The sequence below is a fragment of the Mobula hypostoma genome, chromosome 9 (genome assembly GCF_963921235.1).
Source record: "Mobula hypostoma chromosome 9, sMobHyp1.1, whole genome shotgun sequence".
NCBI classification, from domain to species: Eukaryota; Metazoa; Chordata; class Chondrichthyes; order Myliobatiformes; family Myliobatidae; genus Mobula; species Mobula hypostoma.
Genome location: NC_086105.1, coordinates 99,359,182 through 99,380,958, shown reverse-complemented (window position 1 = coordinate 99,380,958; position 21,777 = coordinate 99,359,182). Strand labels below are relative to the sequence as shown.

Genomic DNA, 21,777 nt, shown 5'->3' with positions numbered 1-21,777 from the left:
AGACACTGTCTATGGTCTCTGATCACAGGTACTGACAGACACTGACTATGGTCTCTGATCATAGGTACTCACAGAAACTAAATATGGGCACTGACCATAGGTACTGACAGACACTGTCTATGGTTTCTGATCATAGGTACTGACAGACACTGTCTATGGTTTCTGACCAGAGGTACTGACAGAGACTGTCTATGGTTTTTGATCATAGGTACTGACAGACACTGTCTATGGGCACTGATCATAGGTACTGACAGACACTGTCTATGTTTTCTGATTATAGGTACTGACAGACACTGTCTATGGGCACTGATCATAGGTACTGACAGAGACTGTCTATGGTTTTTGATCATCGGTACTGACAGAGACTGTCTATGGTCTCTAATCACAGTTACTGACAGACGCTGTCTATGGTTTCTGATTATAAGTACTGACAGACACTGTCTATGGTCTCTGATCATAGGTACTGACAGACACTGTCTACGTGCACTGAGAATAGGTACTGACAGACACTGTCTATGGTTTCTGATCATCGGTACTGACAGACACTGTCTATGGTCTCTGATCATAGGTACTGACAGACACTGTCTATCGTCTCTGATCATAGGTACTGACTTAGATTGTCTATGGTCTCTGATCATAGGTACTGACAGACACTGTCTATGGTTTCTGATCATAGGTACTGACAGACACTGTCTATGGTTTCTGACCAGAGGTACTGACAGAGACTGTCTATGGGCCCTGATCATTGGTACTGACAGACACTCTCTATGGTTTCTGCTCATAGGTACTGACAGACACTGTCTATGGGCACTGATCATAGGTACTGACAGACACTCTCTATGGTTTCTGCTCATAGGTACTGACAGACACTGTCTATGGGCACTGAATCATAGGTACTGACAGACACTGTCTATGTTTTCTGATTATAGGTACTGACAGACACTGTCTATGGTTTCTGATCATAGGTACTGACAGACACTGTCTATGGGCACTGATCATAGGTACTGACAGACACTGTCTATGTTTTCTGATTATAGGTACTGACAGACACTGTCTATGGGCACTGATCATAGATACTGACAGAGACTGTCTATGGTTTTTGATCATCGGTACTGACAGACACTGTCTATGGTCTCTAATCACAGTTACTGACAGACGCTGTCTATGGTTTCTGATGATAGGTACTGACAGAGACTGTCTATGGTCTCTGATCATAGGTACTGACAGACACTGTCTACGTGCACTGAGAATAGGTACTGACAGACACTGTCTATGGTTTCTGATTATCGGTACTGACAGACACTGTCTATGGTCTCTGATCATAGGTACTGACAGACACTGTCTACGTGCACTGAGAATAGGTACTGACAGACACTGTCTATGGTCCCTGATCATAGGTACTGACAGACACTGTCTATGGTCTCTGATCATAGGTACTCACAGAAACTGAATATGGGCACTGACCATAGGTACTGACAGACACTGTCTATGGTTTCTGACCAGAGGTACTGACAGAGACTGTCTATGGGCCCTGATCATAGCTACTGACAGACACTGTCTATGGGCACTGATCATAGGTACTGACAGACACTCTCTATGGTTTCTGCTCATAAGTACTGACAGACACTGTCCATGGGCACTGATCATAGGTACTGACAGACACTGTCTATGGTTTCTGATCATAGGTACTGACAGACACTGTCTATGGGCACTGATCATAGGTACTGACAGACACTGTCTATGGTTTCTGACCAGAGGTACTGACAGAGACTGTCTATGGGCACTAATGATAGGTACTGACAGACACTCTCTATGGTTTCTGCTCATAGGTACTGACAGACACTGTCTATGGGCACTGAATCATAGGTACTGACAGACACTGTCTATGGTTTCTGATTATAGGTACTGACAGACACTGTCTATGGGCACTGATCATAGGTACTGACAGACACTGTCTATGGTTTCTGATCATAGGTACTGACAGACACTGTCTATGGTTTCTGATCATAGGTACTGACAGAGACTGTCTATGGTTTTTGATCATCGGTACTGACAGACACTGTCTATGGTCTCTAATCACAGTTACTGACAGACGCTGTCTATGGTTTCTGATGATAGGTACTGACAGAGACTGTCTATGGTCTCTGATCATAGGTACTGACAGACACTGTCTACGTGCACTGAGAATAGGTACTGACAGACACTGTCTATGGTTTCTGATCATCGGTACTGACAGACACTGTCTATGGTCTCTGATCATAGGTACTGACAGACACTGTCTACGTGCACTGAGAATAGGTACTGACAGACACTGTCTATGGTCTCTGATCATAGGTACTGACAGACACTGTCTATGGTCTCTGATCATAGGTACTCACAGAAACTGAATATGGGCACTGACCATAGGTACTGACAGACACTGTCTATGGTTTCTGATGATAGGTACTGACAGACACTGTCTATGGTCTCTGATCGTAGGTACAGACAGACACTGTCTATGGTCTCTGATCATAGGTACTGACAGACACTGTCTATGGTCTCTGACCATAGGTACTGACAGACACTGTCTATGGTCTCTGATCATAGGTAATGACAGACACTGTCTATGGTCTCTGATCATAGGTACTGACAGACACTGTCTATGGTCTCTGACCATAGGTACTGACAGACACTGTCTATGGTCTCTGATCATAGGTACTGACAGACACTGTCTACGTGCACTGAGAATAGGTACTGACAGACACTGTCTATGGTTTCTGATTATCGGTACTGACAGACACTGTCTATGGTCTCTGATCATAGGTATTGACAGACACTGTCTACGTGCACTGAGAATAGGTACTGACAGACACTGTCTACGTGCACTGAGAATAGGTACTTACAGACACTGTCTATGGTTTCTGATTATCGGTACTGACAGACACTGTCTATGGTCTCTGATCATAGGTATTGACAGACACTGTCTACGTGCACTGAGAATAGGTACTGACAGACACTGTCTATGGTCCCTGATGATAGGTACTGACAGACACTGTCTATGGTCTCTGATCATAGGTACTCACAGAAACTGAATATGGGCACTGACCATAGGTACTGACAGACACTGTCTATGGGCACTGATGATAGGTACTGACAGACACTCTCTATGGTTTCTGCTCATAGGTACTGACAGACACTGTCTATGGGCACTGAATCATAGGTACTGACAGACACTGTCTATGTTTTCTGATTATAGGTACTGACAGACACTGTCTATGGGCACTGATCATAGGTACTGACAGAGACTGTCTATGGTTTTTGATCATCGGTACTGACAGACACTGTCTATGGTCTCTAATCACAGTTACTGACAGACGCTGTCTATGGTCTCTGATCATAGGTATTGACAGACACTGTCTACGTGCACTGAGAATAGGTACGGACAGACACTGTCTATGGTCCCTGATCATAGGTACTGACAGACACTGTCTATGGTCTCTGATCATAGGTACTCACAGAAACTGAATATGGGCACTGACCATAGGTACTGACAGACACTGTCTATGGTTTCTGCTCATAGGTACTGACAGACACTGTCTATGGGCACTGATCATAGGTACTGACAGACACTCTCTATGGTTTCTGCTCATAAGTACTGACAGACACTGTCTATGGGCACTGATCATAGGTACTGACAGACACTGTCTATGGTTTCTGATCATAGGTACTGACAGACACTGTCTATGGGCACTGATCATAGGTACTGACAGACACTGTCTATGGTTTCTGACCAGAGGTACTGACAGAGACTGTCTATGGGCACTAATGATAGGTACTGACAGACACTCTCTATGGTTTCTGCTCATAGGTACCGACAGACACTGTCTATGGGCACTGAATCATAGGTACTGACAGACACTGTCTATGTTTTCTGATTATAGGTACTGACAGACACTGTCTATGGTCTCTGATCATAGGTACTGACAGACACTGTCTATGGTCTCTGATCATAGGTACTGACAGAGACTGTCTATGGTTTCTGATGATAGGTACTGACAGACACTGTCTATGGTCTCTGATCATAGGTACAGACAGACATTGTCTATGGTCTCTGATCATAGGTACTGACAGACACTGTCTATGGTCTCTGATCATAGGTAATGACAGACACTGTGTATCGTCTCTGATCATAGGTACTGACTTAGATTGTTTATGGTCTCTGATCATAGGGACTGACAGACACTGTCTATGGTTTCTGATCATAGGTACTGACAGACACTGTCTATGGTTTCTGACCAGAGGTACTGACAGAGACCGTCTACGGGCCCTGATCATAGGTACTGACAGACACTCTCTATGGTTTCTGCTCATAGGTACTGACAGACACTGTCTATGGGCACTGATCATAGGTACTGACAGACACTCTCTATGGTTTCTGCTCATAAGTACTGACAGACACTGTCTATGGGCACTGATCATAGGTACTGACAGACACTGTCTATGGTTTCTGATCATAGGTACTGACAGACACTGTCTATGGTTTCTGATGATAGGTACTGACAGACACTGTCTATGGTCTCTGATCATAGGTACTGACAGACACTGTCTATGGTCTCTGATCATAGGTACTGACAGACACTGTCTATGGTCTCTGATCATAGGTACTGACAGACACTGTCTATGGTCTCTGATCATAGGTACTGACAGACACTGTCTATGGTCTCTGATCATAGGTACTGACAGACACTGTCTATGGTCTCTGATCATAGGTACTGACAGACACTGTCTATGGTTTCTGATCATAGGTACTGACAGACACTGTCTATGGTTTCTGATCATAGGTACTGACAGACACTGTCTATGGGCCCTGATCATAGGTACTGACAGACACTCTCTATGGTTTCTGCTCATAGGTACTGACAGACACTGTCTATGGGCACTGATCATAGGTACTGACAGACACTCTCTATGGTTTCTGCTCATAAGTACTGACAGACACTGTCTATGGGCACTGATCATAGGTACTGACAGACACTGTCTATGGTTTCTGATCATAGGTACTGACAGACACTGTCTATGGGCACTGATCATAGGTACTGACAGACACTGTCTATGTTTTCTGATTATAGGTACTGACAGACACTGTCTATGGGCACTGATCATAGATACTGACAGAGACTGTCTATGGTTTTTGATCATCGGTACTGACAGACACTGTCTATGGTCTCTAATCACAGTTACTGACAGACGCTGTCTATGGTTTCTGATGATAGGTACTGACAGAGACTGTCTATGGTCTCTGATCATAGGTACTGACAGACACTGTCTACGTGCACTGAGAATAGGTACTGACAGACACTGTCTATGGTTTCTGATTATCGGTACTGACAGACACTGTCTATGGTCTCTGATCATAGGTATTGACAGACACTGTCTACGTGCACTGAGAATAGGTACTGACAGACACTGTATATGGTCCCTGATCATAGGTACTGACAGACACTGTCTATGGTCTCTGATCATAGGTACTCACAGAAACTGAATATGGGCACTGACCATAGGTACTGACAGACACTGTCTATGGTTTCTGACCAGAGGTACTGACAGAGACTGTCTATGGGTTCTGACCAGAGGTACTGACAGAGACTGTCTATGGGCCCTGATCATAGCTACTGACAGACACTGTCTATGGGCACTGATCATAGGTACTGACAGACACTCTCTATGGTTTCTGCTCATAAGTACTGACAGACACTGTCTATGGGCACTGATCATAGGTACTGACAGACACTGTCTATGGTTTCTGACCAGAGGTACTGACAGAGACTGTCTATGGGCACTAATGATAGGTACTGACAGACACTCTCTATGGTTTCTGCTCATAGGTACCGACAGACACTGTCTATGGGCACTGAATCATAGGTACTGACAGACACTGTCTATGTTTTCTGATTATAGGTACTGACAGACACTGTCTATGGGCACTGATCATAGGTACTGACAGACACTGTCTATGGTTTCTGATCATGGGTACTGACAGACACTGTCTATGGTTTCTGATCATAGGTACTGACAGAGACTGTCTATGGTTTTTGATCATCGGTACTGACAGACACTGTCTATGGTCTCTAATCACAGTTACTGACAGACGCTGTCTATGGTTTCTGATGATAGTTACTGACAGAGACTGTCTATGGTCTCTGATCATAGGTACTGACAGACACTGTCTACGTGCACTGAGAATAGGTACTGACAGACACTGTCTATGGTTTCTGATCATCGGTACTGACAGACACTGTCTATGGTCTCTGATCATAGGTACTGACAGACACTGTCTACGTGCATTGAGAATAGGTACTGACAGACACTGTCTATGGTCTCTGATCATAGGTACTGACAGACACTGTCTATGGTCTCTGATCATAGGTACTCACAGAAACTGAATATGGGCACTGACCATAGGTACTGACAGACACTGTCTATGGTTTCTGATGATAGGTACTGACAGACACTGTCTATGGTCTCTGATCGTAGGTACAGACAGACACTGTCTATGGTCTCTGATCATAGTTACTGACAGACACTGTCTATGGTCTCTGACCATAGGTACTGACAGAAACTGTCTATGGTCTCTGATCATAGGTAATGTCAGACACTGTCTATGGTCTCTGATCATAGGTAATGACAGACACTGTCTATCGTCTCTGATCATTGGTACTGACTTAGATTGTCTATGGTCTCTGATCATAGGTACTGACAGACACTGTCTACGTGCACTGAGAATAGGTACTGACAGACACTGTCTATGGTTTCTGATTATCGGTACTGACAGACACTGTCTATGGTCTCTGATCATAGGTATTGACAGACACTGTCTACGTGCACTGAGAATAGGTACTGACAGACACTGTCTACGTGCACTGAGAATAGGTACTTACAGACACTGTCTATGGTTTCTGATTATCGGTACTGACAGACACTGTCTATGGTCTCTGATCATAGGTATTGACAGACACTGTCTACGTGCACTGAGAATAGGTACTGACAGACACTGTCCATGGTCTCTGATCATAGGTACTCACAGAACTGAATATGGGCACTGACCATAGGTACTGACAGACACTGTCTATGGTTTCTGATGATAGGTACTGACAGACACTGTCTATGGTTTCTGACCAGAGATACTGACAGAGACTGTCTATGGGCCCTGATCATAGGTACTGACAGACACTGTCTATGGTTTCTGATCATAGGTACTGACAGACACTCTCTATGGTTTCTGCTCATAAGTACTGACAGACACTGTCTATGGGCACTGATCATAGGTACTGACAGACACTGTCTATGGTTTCTGATCATAGGTACTGACAGACACTGTCTATGGGCACTGATCATAGGTACTGACAGACACTGTCTATGGTTTCTGACCAGAGGTACTGACAGAGACTGTCTATGGGCACTAATGATAGGTACTGACAGACACTCTCTATGGTTTCTGCTCATAGGTACCGACAGACACTGTCTATGGGCACTGAATCATAGGTACTGACAGACACTGTCTATGTTTTCTGATTATAGGTACTGACAGACACTGTCTATGGGCACTGATCATAGGTACTGACAGACACTGTCTATGGTTTCTGATCATGGGTACTGACAGACACTGTCTATGGTTTCTGATCATAGGTACTGACAGAGACTGTCTATGGTTTTTGATCATCGGTACTGACAGACACTGTCTATGGTCTCTAATCACAGTTACTGACAGACGCTGTCTATGGTTTCTGATGATAGTTACTGACAGTGACTGTCTATGGTCTCTGATCATAGGTACTGACAGACACTGTCTACGTGCACTGAGAATAGGTACTGACAGACACTGTCTATGGTTTCTGATCATCGGTACTGACAGACACTGTCTATGGTCTCTGATCATAGGTACTGACAGACACTGTCTACGTGCATTGAGAATATGTACTGACAGACACTGTCTATGGTCTCTGATCATAGGTACTGACAGACACTGTCTATGGTCTCTGATCATAGGTACTGACAGAAACTGAATATGGGCACTGACCATAGGTACTGACAGACACTGTCTATGGTTTCTGATGATAGGTACTGACAGACACTGTCTATGGTCTCTGATCGTAGGTACAGACAGACACTGTCTATGGTCTCTGATCATAGGTACTGACAGACACTGTCTATGGTCTCTGACCATAGGTACTGACAGACACTGTCTATGGTCTCTGATCATAGGTAATGTCAGACACTGTCTATGGTCTCTGATCATAGGTAATGACAGACACTGTCTATCGCCTCTGATCATAGGTACTGACTTAGATTGTCTATGGTCTCTGATCATAGGTACTGACAGACACTGTCTATGGTTTCTGATTATAGGTACTGACAGAAACTGTCTATATTTTCTGACCAGAGGTACTGACAGAGACTGTCTATGGGCACTGATCATAGGTACTGACAGACACTCTCTATGGTTTCTGCTCATAGGTACTGACAGACACTGTCTATGGGCACTGATGATAGGTACTGACAGACACTCTCTATGGTTTCTGCTCTTAGGTACTGACAGACACTGTCTATGGGCACTGATCATAGGTACTGACAGACACTGTCTATGGTTTCTGATCATAGGTACTGACAGACACTGTCTATGGGCACTGATCATAGGTACTGACAGACACTGTCTATGGTTTCTGACCAGATGTAGTGACAGAGACTGTCTATGGGCACTAATGATAGGTACTGACAGACACTCTCTATGGTTTCTGCTCATAGGTACCGACAGACACTGTCTATGGGCACTGAATCATAGGTACTGACAGACACTGTCTATGTTTTCTGATTATAGGTACTGACAGACACTGTCTATGGGCACTGATCATAGGTACTGACAGACACTGTCTATGGTTTCTGATCATGGGTACTGACAGACACTGACTATGGTTTCTGATCATAGGTACTGACAGAGACTGTCTATGGTTTTTGATCATCGGTACTGACAGACACTGTCTATGGTCTCTAATCACAGTTACTGACAGACGCTGTCTATGGTTTCTGATGATAGTTATTGACAGAGACTGTCTATGGTCTCTGATCATAGGTACTGACAGACACTGTCTACGTGCACTGAGAATAGGTACTGACAGACACTGTCTATGGTTTCTGATCATCGGTACTTACAGACACTGTCTATGGTCTCTGATCATAGGTACTGACAGACACTGTCTACGTGCATTGAGAATAGGTACTGACAGACACTGTCTATGGTCTCTGATCATAGGTACTGACAGACACTGTCTATGGTCTCTGATCATAGGTACTCACAGAAACTGAATATGGGCACTGACGTTAGGTACTGACAGACACTGTCTATGGTTTCTGATGATAGGTACTGACAGACACTGTCTATGGTCTCTGATCATAGGTACAGACAGACACTGTCTATGGTCTCTGATCATAGGTACTGACAGACACTGTCTATGGTCTCTGACCATAGGTACTGACAGACACTGTCTATGGTGTCTGATCATAGGTAATGTCAGACACTGTCTATGGTCTCTAATCACAGTTAGTGACAGACACTGTCTATGTTTTCTGATTATAGGTACTGACAGACACTGTCTATGGTCTCTGATCATAGGTACTGACAGACACTGTCTATGGTCTCTGATCATAGGTACTCACAGACACTGAATATGGGCACTGACCATAGGTACTGACAGACACTGTCTATGATTTCTGATCATGGGTACTGACAGACACTGTCTATGGTTTCTGATCATAGGTACTGACAGATACTGTCTATGGTTTTTGATCATCGGTACTGACAGACACTGTCTATGGTCTCTAATCAGAGTTATTGACAGACGCTGTCTATGGTCTCTGACCATAGGTACTGACAGACACTGTCTATGGTCTCTAATCACAGTTACTGACAGACGCTGTCTATGGTTTCTGATCATAGGTACTGACAGACACTGTCTATGGTCTCTGATCATAGGTACTGACAGACACTGTCTACGTGCACTGAGAATAGGTACTGACAGACACTGTCTGTGGTCTCTGATCATAGGTACTGACAGACACTGTCTACGGGCACCAACCATTGGTACTGACAGACACTGTCTATGGTGTCTGATCATAGGTACTGACAGACACTCTCTATGGTCTCTGATCATAGGTACTGATAGACACTGTCTATGGTCTCTGACCGTAGGTACTGACAGACACTGTCTATGGTCTCTGATCGTAGGTACTGACAGACACTGTCTATGGTCTCTGATCATAGGTAATCTATGGGCCATGAGCATAGGTGCTGACAGACAGTGTTTTTGGACATTGACCTTGGGCTATGACCATAGGTACTAACGGACACTGTCTATGGCCAGTGAGTGCGGACTGCTACCCTGGGTACTGAAAACAAGCACCAACGGGTACTGTCCACAGCTGCTCGCTGCTGCACTGACTGGCACTGATTGTAGGCACAATGACCATGAGTAATGACTACAAACACCATCCATGGGCACTGCCCATGGTCTTGACCATAGCTATCTCTGCTTCTCTTACTGGTACAGCCCAGAACACCAGCCTCAGGAACTGACCAGCTCTCTGACCGATTCCCTCATCGTGTTGCCTCTGCCCCACCTTCTTGACACAGTGAAACTCTCAACCTTGCCTATCAGCACCACATCCAGGAAGTCACCCCTCAGTGAGTGGCTCGCCCACTGCTACCTCCTGATGGAAGACTCATTGTGTTCAATGGAAGTGTACAATCACTGGATCACTGTGCCCAAGCCAGCAAACCGCCCATTCGCCAAGGCATCTGGAGCTAGGCAGAGTGATTCCGGCTGTGTATGGGGTCGGGCCGTTCCGTACCAGTGTGTAGTCTGACCGCTTCATCTTCTCCTGCTTCTGTTCGATGGCACTCAACGTGGCAAAAAAATCGTCCTCACCTCCATCGTCAGACCTGTCATAGAGAAGATGTATTTCCTGAAAATGATCTGAACCACAAAGAGAACTTCCGATACATTCAGCTGGAGACGTTGCTGGGATCGGTTATGCAGAAAATGATTGCACATAGTAGATCTTAGCTAGATTCAGTTGGGTTTTATGAAAGTGAACTTGTATTGAACAAATTGACTTTATTCTTTGGGGTTACCGCAAGAAGGATAGTTGGAGGCAAGCCAGTGGGGAACGGATAAGAAGCTTCTGTAAGGAAGGGAAATGCAACGTTAGCTTTCGTTTCGAGAGGACGAGAATATAAAAGCAAGGATGTAATGCTGAGGCTTTATAAAGCATTGGTCAGACTGCACTTGGAGTACTGTGAGCAGCTTTAGGTCCCTTATTGAGGAAAAAATGTGCTGCTCTTGGAGCAGGTCCAGAGGGTGATTCCAGGAGTGAAGTGTATGAGGAGTGTATGAGGAGTGTATGAGGAGCGTATGAGGAGAGTATGAGGAGTGTATGAGGAGTATATGAGGAGCGTATGAGGAGTGTATGAGGAGTGTACGAGGAGCGTACGAGGAGTGTATGAGGAGTGTATGAGGAGCGTTTGAGGAGTGTATGAGCGTATGAGGAGTGTATGAGGAGTATATGAGGAGCGTATGAGGAGCGTATGAGGAGTGTATGAGGAGTGTATGAGGAGCGTATGAGGAGCGTATGAGGAGCGTATGAGGAGTGTATGAGGAGTGTATGAGGAGCGTATGAGGAGTGGATGAGGAGCGTTTGATGGCTCTGGGCCTCTGCTTGCTGGAGTTTAAAAGGATGAAGGGATCTCATTGAATCTATCAAACATTGAAAGGCCTAGATAAAAGGGACGTGGAAAGGATGCTTCGTAGAGCAGGGGAGTCTAGAATTAGTGGGCACAGCCATAGAGTACAAGGACATCCATTCAGAACATCAGTGAGGAAGATTTCCTTCCCAGTGGGTGGTGAATCTGTGGAACTCATTGCCACAGTAGGCTGTGGAAGCCACGACATTGGGTATATTAAAAGCAGAGATTGATAGGTTCTTGATGAGTCAGGGCATCAAAAGTTACGGGAAGAAGACAGGAGAATGATGTTGAGAGGGATAATAAATCAGCCATGATTACCTGGTGGAGCAGCCTTGATGGGCCAAATGGCCTAACTTGCTCCTAAGTCTTATGATCTAAGAAAAGGTTGCTGAACAAGGAAAGGCTAATCTATTAACATGGATAAAGGATTGGGTAAAAAACTGAAAGCAGAGTTCAGGTCAGCAAGCAGAAACTAATGGGGTGCCGTAGGGATCTGTGCTGGGACGTCACTTGGTAAAAGACAATTGGGAGCCTTTTAAAGAAGAATTAACAAATGTTCAGGGACAGCGTGTTCTGGTGAAAAGAAAAGATGGTGGTGATCATTGAACCTTGATAACATTACTGAAGGTTTTTTTCAGGAAAAGAAGAAAAAGGAATCCATCAAGGAATATAGAGAGTGCAGGAGGGTACTTCAGAAGGAATTTAGGAGGGCAAAAAGAGGTAGTAAAATGCCATTGGCAGGTAAGATGAGGGAGAATCATAAGTCATTCTATGTATATTAGGAGAAGGGGGTGGCTAGGGACAACAATAATAGGGATAATTATTTGCAGAAACGGGGGATGTGGGTGAGGCCCTTAATTAATACTCCTCTTCATTCATCAAGGAGAATGATGTGAACGATAATGCAGAGAAGATCATGGAAGTATTATAAAAGGTGAGGTGTTAAATGTCTTGGAACACAGGAGTAAATCTCTAGCACTGGATGAGATCTATTCCAGAATGTTATCAAAAACAGGGGAGGAGGTTGTGAGGCCCTGATGGAGATGTTCAGATCTTCATTAGCCACGGGTGAAATACTAGAAGACTAGAGGATTGTTAATGTTGTTCCTTTAGTTAAGAAGGGTGGCCAGAATAAGTCGAGTAGCTATAGTTTAGTGACAAACAAGAGAAAAATGGCAGATCTGGAAATCCAAGCAGCGGGGACACACACACACACACACACACACACACACACACACACACACACACACACACAGTTCTGGAGGAATTCAGCAGCCAGCATCTACGGAAAAGAGTAAACGGTCAAAATTTTGGGCTGAGATGCTGAGAAGTCAGAGCAAGAAGGTGGGGGGAGGGGGGAAGAACTACAAGGTGATAATTGATGGGTGAAAATGGGAGAGGGGAAGGGGTGAATTACAGGGTGATAGGTGATGGGTGAAACCGGGAGAGGGGAAGGGGTGAATTACAGGGTGATAGGTGATGGGTGAAACCGGGAGAGGGGAAGGGGTGAAGTAAAGAGCTGGGAAGATTGGTGAAAGAGATAAAGGGTGGGAGAAGGGGGAATATGATAGGAGGACAGAAGGCCATGGAGGAAAGGGAAGGAAGAGGAGCACCATAGAGAGGTGATGGGCATGTAAGGAGATAAGGTGAGAGAGGGAAATGGGAATGAGGAATGGTGAAGGGGGGCCATTACTGGAAGTTTGAGAAATCGATGTTCACGTCATCAGGTTCAAGGCTACCTAGGTGGAATATAAGGTGTCACTCCTCCAACCTGAGTGTGGTCTCACTGGGGCAGTAGAGGAGGCCATTGACTGACATGTCGGAATGGGAATGGGAAGTAGAATTAAAATAGGTGGCCACTGGGGGATCCTGCTTTTTCTGGTCGACTGAGCATAGGTGCTCGGCGAAGTGGTCTCCCAATCTATGTCAGGACTCATTGCTCTACAGGAGGCCACACTGGGAGCACTGGATACAGTACACTTGCAAGCCTAAATGCCAGGAGGGAGGTCAAAGGGGAGGGATGAATGGACAAGGGAGTTGTACAGGGACTGTTCCCTGATTAAAGCAGAAAGTTGGGGCCGGGGGCGGGAGGGAAAGATGTGTGGTTGTGGCTCCCTGCGATTCCTTTGTCTATTTGTCCCTTCCCACTGATCACACTCCTGGCACTTATCCAGGGTCTCCTCTACAGCCGCGATGAGACCATACTCAAGTTGGAAGAGCAACACCTGGGTAGTCTCCAACCTGATGGCATGAACATTGATTTCTCAATCTTCCAGTAATAGCCTCCCCCTACCTTCAGCATTCCCCATCTCATTGCCCTCTCTCACCTTATCTCCTTACCTGCCCATCACCTCCCCCTTCCCTTTCCTCCATGGCCTCCAGTCCTCTCCTATCAGATTCCTCCTTCTCTAGCCCTTCATCGCTTTCAGTAATCGACTTCCCAGCTTCCAGTTTCATCTGTCACCTACTACCTTGTATTTCCTCCTCCCCTCCCCCCACCTTCTTACCCTGACTTCTCATTTTTTTTCTCCAGTCCTGATGAAGGGTCTCGGCCTGAAACATCAACTGTTTACTCTTTTCCACAGATGCTGCCTGGCCTGCTGGGTTCCTCCAGCATTTTGTGTGTGTTACAGTTCAGTGAGCCTTATATCAGTGATCAAGAAATTACTGGAGGAAGTTCTAAGGGACAAGATACACGTTCTCTTAGAAAGATGGGCAAAACATGACTTTGTGAGGGCAAAGTCCTACCTCACTAATTTGATTGAGTTTTTGAGGATTAGTTAAGAAGACTGATGAAAACGGGATGGTAGATATTGTTGATATGGTCTGTAATAAAGCATTTGGGAAGGTCCCATATAGTAAGCTGGTCCAAAGGTTTAAGGCACATAGGATCCAAGATGAGTGGGCAAATTGGATTCAAAACTGATGAGATGATGGGGGGGGGGTACTGTTGGACAATGCTTTCCTGATTAGAAGCCTCCTACTAGTGGTGGATCGTGGGAATAGATGACATCAAAGTTAGATAGAGCATTGGGAGATGAAACTCAATACCAACAAGTGGGAAGTGATATATCTGAGGCAGTCAAACAGTGGTAAGAAACATACATAATTGGTAGGGCATGAAAGAATGTTGATAAACAGAGGAACTTAGGGGCCCAAGTCCATAGTTCCCTGGAAATGGTGAAGGGGACACATGGTATTCTTATCTTCATAGGTCAGGGCAGAGAATATAAGAATTGGGATGTTATGTTACAACTTCAGAAAACACGAGTTCTACCATACTTGGAGTATGCTTGCCACACTGTAAGAAGGATGTGGTTGTGCTGGAGAAAGTGCAAAAGAGATTCACCTGATGGGGCCTGGATTGGAGGACTTTAGTTGTGGGGAGGAGTTGGACAGAGAGGGCTTTTTTTCCCCCCTGGAGCAAAGGGACTTGAGGGATGACTTAACAGAAGTATATAAGATTAGAGAGGTTAGATAGGCAAAATCTTTTTGCCACTTTTGGGGTATCAAACAGGAGGGCACAGTTCTGAGGTGAGAAGTAGGAGATTTAAAGGGGAACTTAGGGGTAATTTTTTTTTAGACAGAAAGTTGCTGATATCCGGAACATGTTGCCAGAGGAGTCAGATACAATTACTACATTTAAGAAGAATTCCAATAAATGATTAAATAGGTAAGGGATAGAAAGACGCAGCATTAATGTGGGATTAACACAGGCAGGCCAAAAAGTCGATATGGATGTGACTCTTTGACCCTTTGATTCTGTTCACCATCTATATTAATAACTTCAAAGAAAGGACAAAGGGCAATGTGTCCAAGTTTGCTGAAGTACAAAGTTAGGAGGGAGGTAATGGTAAGATGGACAGAGAGTACGAAAGGAATATACTGTAGTTAGCTTCAGTAAGCAGGCAGAAAGATGGCTTGTATTCCCTGTAGCAGAGAAGGCTGAGGGATGGCCTGAGAGAAGCAGATGAGATTAAGACAGGCATAGGTAGGGTAAATAGCCAAAATCTTTACCCATATTGTGGCATAGTGTGGAAAGTAAGAGATTATTTTCTTTAATAAAAGAATAAGACAAAATTTTATTTAAGATAATTATATGTTGGTATTCAGAGAGAACTAGATGTCCTTGTATTAGAAGCACAAAGTGTTAGCAGAAGCAAGTTATTAAGAAGCCAAATTGAACATGGATCTTTATTTTGAAGGGTAGAATATGTAAGACTTGCTAAATTCCACAGGCTTTGGTTGGCCTGCATCCATGTAACTGTGAACGGTTTTGGTCTCTTTATTTGGCAAAGGCCATACTTGCCTTGGAGGTCCACTAGTTGCTTATTAAGATAAGAGATCGTCCTCATAAAAGACTGAGTAATAATTTATGATCAAGCACCTAGAGATAATGGAAGTTTGGAATGTGAACATAAAGTGCTGGAAACACCCTGCAGATCAGGCAGCATCTGTGGGGAAGAAGAGTTAAAATCTAAGGTTTATAAAGATTGAGCAGAGTGGACCTATAATCGAGGAGGAATGGTGGAAGAGAGTGGACCTAGGAGTGTTGTCAAAGGATAAAAGTTTGGCCACAAGGTGGCCTCACAGAGATTTGTGAACATTTAACATTCTGTATCCAGAGAACTTTGTTTACTGCACCACACGTTTTTTTCTGTGTTAGGGCATATTCTGGAGTTAAGGTATATAGCAAATATTAATTTCAGAAATCAATCATTAGGCCTGATTGTGAACAGTAGATTAAATTTAAAATGCAGTCCTGGACAATAGTTTCCTGGAGCTGTAAACATCAGTTAATTGAAAGTCAGACAATGCTGATTAACATTCATTTTGGGTGTCTGGAGTGTGGATGCGAAGAAGGAGTTGTGTGAAAATTACATGTAATTCAAAGGAAGCTTTGTAGATACATTGTAACCATAGAATTGTCCTTTGATCTTTAGCATATAAAATGTCATGTAATACAGGGTCAAACAGGTCTCTTCCTCCAGTGAGTGTCTCATTTCATTGAACAAAAGACAACTTTTATATCTACCAACTACGTCTCTCCAGTGACTTTGTTCACATTACAACGTTCTGTACTCCATCCTATTCTCTACATAAAACAACGAATGAAATGATTCGGTTCTTTTGCTTCAACCCATGATAATTTCATCATTCATATTCCTTGGGGTCCCACCTACCAACCTCATCCTAGCCCATTTGGAAACATAGGTCCTTCTGCAGAGAACTGCGCCATTAAAGTCTTTTTGAGGCAGAAAGAGATTGAATGTTTGTATTTGGGGGAGAGACAATCAAGAATCAAGAATTAAGATGGTTAAGCAGGAAGTGGAAGTGAGGTCAAAGATCAGATCATGCCATGGTAACGTAGTGCTTATACAGGTCGGGGCACTGGGGCTGGTACATCCTTCCCATGGAATACATGGGTTTTCCCCAAGTGCTCCAGTGTCCCCCCACAGCCGAAAGGCTTACTGGTTGGTAGGTTAATTGGTCATTGTAAATTGTCTTGTGATTAAGCCAGGATTAAATCGGGGTTTGCTGGGTGGCACGGCTCGAAGGGCCTGAAGGCTCCATTCTGCACTGTATCTCAATAAATAAATACAATTAAATCAGGTCCTGTCACAGGGACTCAAACTGAAACATTGACAAATCCTTTCTCTCTACAAATACTGCTCAACTGGCTGCTCATTTCTTGCTTCAGATCTGCCATGATCTCATTGACCGAGGGAGAAGGACAGAAACTGAGGGGCAAAGGGCCCAGATGCTGATATTATTTACTGCTCTAAAATGGATACACAGTACCTTGAAAAAGTATTACCCCCAACCTTTTGTTCACATAAATCCATATTACAACCAGAGATTTTGATCAATTTAACTCGAGAATTTTTATTTGTGAATCACATGCTCTTTTTTTTCACAGTAGAGCCCAAAAAAAACACGGGAAGTTGTAAAGCATGAAAAACTAAAAATTTTAAAACTAATGTCAACAGTTCAAAGGTATTCATCTGCTTTTGCTCAGTACTTTGTTGAACCACCTCTCTATACCTAATACATCATTCCTACTGTAAAGTATGGTGGAGGTAGCATTAGCATCATGCTATGGGGATGCTTTTCAGCAGCAGGGACTGGTATTCTGGTCTGGGTTGGGAATACGGAGAGATACTGGATAAAAACCTACCAGCCTCTGCCAGAAAGCTTAAACTGGGGAGGAAACTCCGTCTTTCCACAGGACAACGATTTAAAGCACACTGACAGAGCAACCATAGAGTGGCTTCAAGTGAAGAAAATTGATGTCTTTGAGTGGCCCAGTCGAAGTCCTGACCTTAACCTCATCGAACATTTCTGACAAGACCTCAAGATTGCTGCCCATGATTGATCTCCAACTAACCTGGCACAGCTTGAGCAATTTTGCAAAGAGGTATGGGCAAATCTTGCTCCATCATGTTGTACAAAGCTGATAGGGACTTATCTAAAAAGACTACGGGCTGTAACAGCAGTGAGAGGCGGTTCATCCAAACACTGAGCAAAGGCAGATGAATACTTTTGAACTGCTGATATTTCAGGTTTCGAATTTTTAGTTTTTCACGCTTTACAGTATTCCCTATTTTTTTGGGCTCTGCTGTGAGAAAAAGAAGAAAGTGATTCAGAAATAAAATTCTCAGTTAAATTGATCAAAATCCCTGGTTGTAGTATTTAATTATGCGAACAAAGGGTTGGAGGCTGAATTCTTTTACAAGGCACTGTACCTGTATAATTCTGAACACTGATACCACCTCCAGGTACAAATGCAGCCCCAACACTGATGGCTATCCCTTCTTCACTGCCTTCTCATCACAAGCCTTCATATGCCTAATACATCCCCCCATGCAGCCACAGTCCCACAGTGAATTCTATCGCTCCTGCTTTAGACACAGATTCAAAATGAACACTAATTTGTTAAGACATTAACAAAGGTTACACCCTTCTCTAACACTGACACTACCTCATACTGACAATGTCACAGACATTGGTTTCAAGATGTTCAGAATATCCTGAGAAATTTGGAACAGCATTTATTAAAAAATGGAATATGTTTTGAATACGTGTCGTATGGAGAGTGGAGGAGTGGTGCACTGACTGCTATTTGAGTTGTGGTTGGCAAATTTTCTTGAGCCATGGACCTGTTGCTAGGAGACTATCAGTTAAAGATCATCCTGATGGCCAGATTCACTGGATAAGCGAAAGACATGCATTTGAAATCAGATGCAAGTTTGGAATGAATTCTTGACAGAAAAATCAGCACAAATCTGCAGGAAGGAGACCACAGTAATTGTGCACGTTTGCTTCTGAATGAATGAATGAATGAGAGAAAAAGAATGGAATGATGAAGGGGGGGGAGAAGCAGATGATGGCAGAGAGGGTGAGAAAGGGAAAGGGAGGGAGAGGGAGAAAGGGTTAGGGAGAGGATCAGAGAGAAAAAGGGAAAGAGAAAGAGAGGGATTAGGGAGTGAAGGTGGGAAGGAAGAAGGAAAGAGGGAGGGAGAGCAAGGGGAGATAGAGGGAGAAAGGATAAAGGAGAGAGAGAAGGGGAAAGGGAGAGAGAAGGAGAGAGAAAGGGGAAGGGAGGTGGGGAGAGCGAGATGCAGACAATGTATTTCTGAATTGAGGAAAGATACAGAAACAAGGAAGAGAGGAAAGGAGTTAGGTAAAAGACAGCAGATAGAGATAGAAGCAAGGAGAAAGCAAAATGTATTTGGATTAAGATCTGTGCTTGTGGACTGCTGTTCTAGGTGCCCGTCACAGGCTCTGGTCTCCAGCCAGTGATTCCCACCCACTCGTTGATCCCAGGGCTGACCCCAATATTACTGTATATTTCCTACTTGCTTCTCTGTATTAGTGAAGGATTACTCTTGAGAGAAAGAAGAGACAACGAATTATCCTTGCAGTGCTGGGGTTCATGTGCTGAATGAGGGCAATGCATGTTGTTGCTGGGCAGGGAATCCCAGGATGAAAGATTAATGTGTGTGACTTGGAGGGAGCCAGAATGAGCCACAGTTCCAATATACCTGCTGCCCTTATCCCTCTGGACATTACAGATCACATGGAAAGGAGGCAATGGCAGACGAATTGGAAAGGTACTTTACCACAATTTTACCAAAGTAACATCCCAGAAGTAGCATTAACTTGGGAATTGGAAGGGAGGGAAGAACTCAGCAAAGTTACAACCACCAGAGCAGTGGTTGAGCAAATTGTTGGAGCTGAGGTCCAACAGGGACCTGTTGCTAATGGTCTTCATCCTAGGATGGTAAAAGAAATGTATAACAAGGGAGTTGATATGTTTGTTTCAATTTTCAAAAATTCCCTAGATTCACAAAGTTTCATTGGATTTGAAAATAGCAAACGTGACACAATTATTTGAAAGGGGACTCAGAAGACAGGAAATTACAAGACAGTTAGCTTAAGATCTGCCTGAGGGAGAACGCTTGACGCTATTATTAAATACATTGTAGAAGGAGGCTTAGAAAAAATTTAAAGTAATCAAACAAAATCAACATAGTTCTTTGAAAGGGAATTGATTTTTGACCAATTTATTGGAGTCGTTTGAAAAAATAACATTTACTGCAGATAAAGGGGAATTGATAGATACACTGTACTTAGATCTCCAAAAGGAATTTAATAAGGTGCCACACAAAGGTTATTGCAGAAAATTGAAGTTTGTGATGTAGGCAGTGATATATTGGCATGGCTGAAAGATTAGCTAGCCTGCAGGAAACAGCGACTAGACCTTTTCTGGTTGGTAAGATACGAGCCACCTGGTGATGTAGTCAGACATGCACAGGCAGCACCTCCCAGTCTCCAACCTGCTCACAGGAGTCACCTGCCACTCGTTTCCAACTCATCACCTGCAGCCTATTTAAACCCAGCTCTCATCCACAGTCCTTGTTCACTCAATGAACCAGCCAGCCACAACCTGTTGCTCCTAACCTTCAGCTAACTTGTTGCCTGTTGTGTTTAGTATCTGTTCTCTTGTTTTGTGGTCTGTTATTTGCAGTTTATTTGTAAGGTATCATTTACTGCTAAATAATCTCTGCTGCTCTGTGTTTGGGTCAGGTCTCCTCAACATTTCCTGAACTAGCGATTAACCCAGAAGAGTTTGCTTGCCTAAAGGAGTCATTTGTCAAAAAGAGCAGCAGGAATCCATTGACCATCTGCTCACCACTTTCAACCAGCTTTCTGTCTCGATACAGCTCCCTTAACCTCCACCCCCAAGAGTGTGAGCATTGTTGGAGAAACAACTTGTGCACTTACTGCAGACCAGCTGATCACCCGTGCATCAAATGCCCACTGCTTCTGGGAAATGGCTCCACCAGGTAGAGACAAGGGGCCTTCTATCTGATAAGCTCCCCCAGACCCTCAGTCCAGCACCATAGCCCAACACACTTTCTCTGTCTTCTTCCACACACCAACAGTTCTACGTGCACAGCAGGCAACTTTCTGGACCAGACTCTGTGTGTGCAGATTGAACTCCTCTCTGAGCTCATTTCACATCCCTTCTCTGCCACGGCCATTGATCAACATCCCTTGGGGTCTGGGCTGGTCTGAGTGTGCACATGGCCCAAACACATGAGCACCGGAGAGCAGCACGAGGCCATCCAAATCCCCCCGATCGACTCACTCAACTCTCCTCTCATCTTGACTTACCCCAGCCCTCCACTCAGAACCCTCAGTTCGCCTGGCTATCTGGTTCACTGCTGAACTGGGATCCCAGCTGCTGGCAACCTCACTCTGTAAATCCGTGGAGACAGAGGAAACCCTGGACAAACTGCTACAGGAATACCATGACTTAGCCATTGCCTTCAGTGAAAGGGAAGCCAGCACCCTACTGTCTTACAGACCACACAACTGCGTGATTGATTTCCTTCCGGCACCCCATCTCCCTGAGGTTGCCTATTCTCCCTCTCCCGTCCTGAGACCCAAACTATGAATGACTACATTGCCAAAGTGCTACAACGTGGCTTAAT

At 44.2% G+C, this 21,777-nt stretch overlaps 1 protein-coding gene across 4 annotated transcripts in view; it reads right to left on the bottom strand.

Moving 5' to 3' along the window:
- baiap3 (BAI1 associated protein 3) overlaps positions 1–21,777 on the bottom strand; it is a 313,607-nt gene that overhangs the window by 261,928 nt on the left and 29,902 nt on the right. For all 4 annotated transcript variants that reach the window (XM_063058746.1, XM_063058745.1, XM_063058744.1 and 1 more), the window contains one exon: positions 10,882–10,972. In XM_063058746.1, coding sequence (XP_062914816.1) covers positions 10,882–10,972 — 91 coding nt within the window. The remainder of the gene's footprint in view (positions 1–10,881; positions 10,973–21,777) is intronic.